This window comes from Nematolebias whitei, chromosome 6 (assembly GCF_014905685.2).
Source record: "Nematolebias whitei isolate Nwh7 chromosome 6, NemWhi1, whole genome shotgun sequence".
Lineage (NCBI taxonomy): Eukaryota > Metazoa > Chordata > Actinopteri > Cyprinodontiformes > Rivulidae > Nematolebias > Nematolebias whitei.
Genome location: NC_056503.1, coordinates 49,155,272 through 49,159,763, shown reverse-complemented (window position 1 = coordinate 49,159,763; position 4,492 = coordinate 49,155,272). Strand labels below are relative to the sequence as shown.

The following is a 4,492-nucleotide window of genomic DNA, read 5'->3' as shown; positions in this document are numbered from 1 at the left end:
TTTGTAAATACCAGCGCTGTGTTCAGGGTCTACTTTGTAAATACCAGTGCTGTGTTCAGGGTCCGCTTTGTAAATACCAGCGCTGTGTTCAGGGTCCACTTTGTAAATACCAGCGCTGTGTTCAGGGTCTACTTTGTAAATACCAGCGCTGTGTTCAGGGTCTACTTTGTAAATACCAGCGCTGTGTTCAGGGTCTACTTTGTAAATACCAGTGCTGTGTTCAGGGTCCGCTTTGTAAATACCAGCGCTGTGTTCAGGGTCTGCTTTGTAAATACCAGCGCTGAGTTCAGGGTCTACTTTGTAAATACCAGCGCTGTGTTCAGGGTCTACTTTGTAAATATCAGCACTGTGTTCAGGGTCTACTTTGTAAATACCAGCGCTGTGTTCAGGGTCTGCTTTGTAAATACCAGTACTGCTTTCAGGGTTCCTGCTGAAACGGTGCTGTGTTCAGGGTCTACTTTGTAAATACCAGCGCTGTGTTCAGGGTCTACTTTGTAAATACCAGCGCTGTGTCCAGGGTCTACTTAGTAAATACCAGCGCTGTGTTCAGGGTCTACTTAGTAAATACCAGCGCTGTGTTCAGGGTCTACTTTGTAAATACCAGCGCTGTGTCCAGGGTCCGCTTTGTAAACACCAGTGTTGCCTTCAGGGATTGCCCTAAAATTATTTTAGCCAATCAGATCAACACGTTGACCTTTACCAACCGTTCTGACTGGTCAGTGATTGTGTAAACAGGAAGTTGTGTAAACAGGAAGTACATTAAACAGGAAGTTCTATAAAGAAACAAATATCTGAGGCTTTTATTTAGTAAATAAATATTTTCTTAATAAATCTGATAATAAAAGCTTTGCCTCTGTCCCAGTCTGAGATTAATCAGGAGTTAAACTGGGCCACAGAACCAACACAGAACTTGAGGTCCACACTGGTCGGAGGCAGAGAGGCTTCTGGGGGATCTTGAAGAGGAGGGCAGGTCATGATGAAGCAGCTTGTTGCTTATTTGACAGCAGCAGAACAAGCATTGGATCCCGGTTCTGTCATTTGTTAAACAGAACCTTTTATGGAATCTGAGGCCCAGTAATGGTTCTGTCTACTGATGATTACTGTAAAAATAAAAACATTTCTGGTGGAACTGTTTTTCTGCAGTTTGTCACATAACAGATTAAACACATCAGGCAGGAAGGTGGACTGAGCAGAACCTCATGTCCGACCCGTGTTCTTTCACGGTCTTCATCCTGGTTCAGTCATGTGGGAGAGACGGGGGCTCTGATTGGCTGAGGGAAAAGACGAACAAACGTTCGCTTTTGACAGAGAGGACGAGAAAAACAGGAAGTGGAAGAAAACCAGGAAGAACAGAAACAGGAAGTGGGAAGACGAACAAAAAACAGGAAGGGGAAGTGAACAGCGATTTGATGTTTTTATTATTTATTTCTGAAAGTTAAATCATCTTTGACAGTCTGGTCCTTTAGATTTGAAAAAAGCTCAAAGGTCTGAACGGACTGAGCTTCGAGGTCGTTCCTCCTCCAGGTGACCTCACCTCGCAGCAGGTCACCTGAGCAGCTGAGCTCCGACGGCCGACTCGCCGCTGCTCTCGGTGTCACTGTGAGGGGCGTTTATGTTCGGGGTGGGCGTGGTCAGTCAACAAAGGGCGGGGCCTCACAGGTAACCTTCCTTCTTGAACTGTTCCTGCAGGATGTCCCGGTACTCGTCAAAGCCGCCGTCCACGCGATGAACTTTCCCAATTTCACACACCCACAGCTCCTTACACACCAACCGGATCAGACGCTCGTCGTGCGATACCAGGATGACTCCGCCCTGGAACGAGTGACATCATACAGGTGAGGGACACACCTGAGGGACAGGAAGAGGTAGGCAGGAACAAACACACCTACTTTGAACTTGTTGAGAGCTTTCGCCAGAGCCTCGATGGTCTCCATGTCCAGGTGGTTGGTCGGCTCGTCCAGGATGTAGAAGTTTGGACTGAAAGAAACAAACATCATCATCATCTTCATCCTCCTCAGGAACAGGTGACCCTGCATCCTTCGTTACCATGGCATCGTCATCTGAGCGAAGGCGACCCGACTCTTTTGTCCTCCTGACAGACTGGCCACCGGCCTCGTGGAGAGCTCTCCGGAGATGCCGTAACCCCCCAGCTGGTGGCGATACTCCTCCTCCGTCCGACCTGCGGCGTAAACACGACAGCCAATCAGATCAGAGCGTGAAGCTGCTCGTCGCGTTGTTGTCGCCGTGGTTACCAGGAAACTTGTTGAGCAGCAGCTCCACAGCGCAGACGTTCAGGTCCAGCTGGTCCACGTGGTGCTGACTGAAGTAGCCAATCTTCAAGTTCCTGATGAGGAAAGATGATGAGACGTTCACCAACGTTCCACAGAAACCACCAGAAACTGTTTCATCAAAGTTCATCATAATAATAAAGTTTCTGTCAGCAGGTACATGTTGACCAAACCGGTCCCTGCAGGTCGACCCGGGACCTGTTCCCTGAAAACTAAACATCCAGTGGTCTGTGCCCTGAAGAACAGCTCGTCATAAAACAGATGGGAATGTTCCTACAGGCTCAAGAATCCGTCCAGAGGACCTGACTTAACTAGGCCTGTGACGATAACAAGTTTCGCTGGGCGATTAATTGTCTCAAAAATTATTGCGATAAACGATAATATTGTTTGAAATTTGACAATAATTAGTAATTATTGTCAAATTTAAGAATAAATGTTTGTTAATTTTTGTATGTAATACCTGTTTTCGACCACCGGATGTCAGTATAAGATTGTTTGAACCGAAGGATGGATAGTGAGGGAGCGAGCAGAGTGTCTAAGAAAAACGGGAGGGAGGCTCCTTGACGTGACATGGGCTGTCTCTCTACGGTTCTCAAAATGGCAGACGCTCGGTGTGGTTTGAGCTCTTTAGCATTTTTCACGCAAAGCTTTTAATAAAATAAAAAATCAGTAAACAAGTTCTCAGCTTCTTGTTGCAGAGAAAAACAACTTTTAGACGAAGGCACGAGTTTCAACTGTGAATTTTTGTGAATTATTTAATTCCTGAGGTCGGCCTGTTAGCTTAGCTCGTAGCTTAGCTGCTTTTAATGATCCAAAAGATGAATTTAGATGTTTAAAATGTATTTTAAAGAGAAAAGAGAAAGGGCGGGGTCAGTGAAGAGCACCAGAGTTGAGCCTTTTCTCATCCAGTGTCTTCAGTAGAAAGAGACATGAAGAAATGATAAAGCTGATAAATGAAAATGAAGTCGATAATTTTCATTTATCATGAGATTATTTGATGTATTGTTTATCGTGACAGGCCTAGACTTAACTTTGTTAGAACTTCCTAAACACAACAAAATAAATGTTCCCTGATCAAACTAAACAGTCAGTTCTGTAAAAATCTTCCTTGAACTTAAAACATTTATAAATGTTCCCTGAATAAATACAACTCAAAACATTTAAAAGATGTTCTACCAAAAGGAAACTCCCTGAAACAATCAAAAGTTCTGTTTAAACACTGAAATGGAACAACGAGGGTTCCTTCATGACAAAAAGGTTCCAGTAAACCCAAAAGAAGCTCCAGTTCCCCAACAAAAACATAAATGTTCCTTAAAAGCAGAACAGGAAAAGTTGGCAGTGAGGACACAAACTGTCGTACAGGCCACGCCCAGCTAATCTCTGTGCTCTGATTGGTGGGTCTGATCGGTCACCTGTGCGCCTGTCGCAGTCCGTTGACCGGTGTCAGCTCCCCCATCAGCAGCTTCAGGATGGTGGTTTTACCGGCGCCGTTTTCACCGACCTGTCGTGAAACAACAAGCTGCGATCGATCGATGCGATTGGTTAACAACTGTCCGCTGGCGGTCTAATCTAGCGAAGGCACGTACGATGCAGATGCGAGACTCCAGGTCAGCTGACAGGTTGAGTCCGGTGAAGAGAGGCTGGTCGGGCGAGTAGCAGAACTCGACTTCATCCAGCTGCAGGATGGGAGGAGACAGCTTCTCAAAGTTATCGGGAAACCTGCAGCAACACATCAACAACCGATCAGTGCTGACGGTGACACGGTCTAACTGATCCACTCTGAAGGGTGCGGCTGGGGGGACAGATCCGGTCCCATCTGGACAGACATGAACAGTCTTACCTTAAAGTGACTTCTGATTCTTTCTGGATGGGCTTCAGCTCTGGTCTGCAGGAGACGAACAGAATCAGAACCAACAAAAGTCGCTACACTTCCAGGACAGACACACACAAAACTATAGACAAAATGTCCTGACGCTCAATAATCAGGAAGATGAATTTAACCAGGTGGAGTCAGGTCCTCTGGAGGGATTATTTAGTCTGAGTAGCTGAAACAAACTCAGTCTTATGAACCTTCTCATAGTGGATCAACCAGTTTGTTGTTGGCATCAAGAACTAGCTGTTCACATGCTGGAGGACCATCAGCCTAACAAAGGCAACTTTGTGGTTGTGCCACGAAGAATTCCTCTGGTGGAGATGATCACAGC

General features: G+C 45.9%; 1 protein-coding gene across 1 annotated transcript in view; it reads right to left on the bottom strand.

Annotated features, from left to right (window-relative positions):
- Positions 1-1,405: 1,405 nt before the first annotated feature.
- The window catches only part of LOC119411038 (ATP-binding cassette sub-family F member 3), a 7,580-nt gene continuing 4,493 nt past the window's right edge, over positions 1,406-4,492 (bottom strand). Inside the window, exons 9-15 of the mRNA XM_037677960.1 lie at positions 4,129-4,173; positions 3,875-4,007; positions 3,701-3,789; positions 2,253-2,344; positions 2,047-2,179; positions 1,890-1,977; positions 1,406-1,812 (exon numbers count right to left, since the gene is read on the bottom strand). Of these exons, the coding sequence (XP_037533888.1) occupies positions 1,654-1,812; positions 1,890-1,977; positions 2,047-2,179; positions 2,253-2,344; positions 3,701-3,789; positions 3,875-4,007; positions 4,129-4,173 (739 nt within the window). The 3' untranslated portion in view covers positions 1,406-1,653. The remainder of the gene's footprint in view (positions 1,813-1,889; positions 1,978-2,046; positions 2,180-2,252; positions 2,345-3,700; positions 3,790-3,874; positions 4,008-4,128; positions 4,174-4,492) is intronic.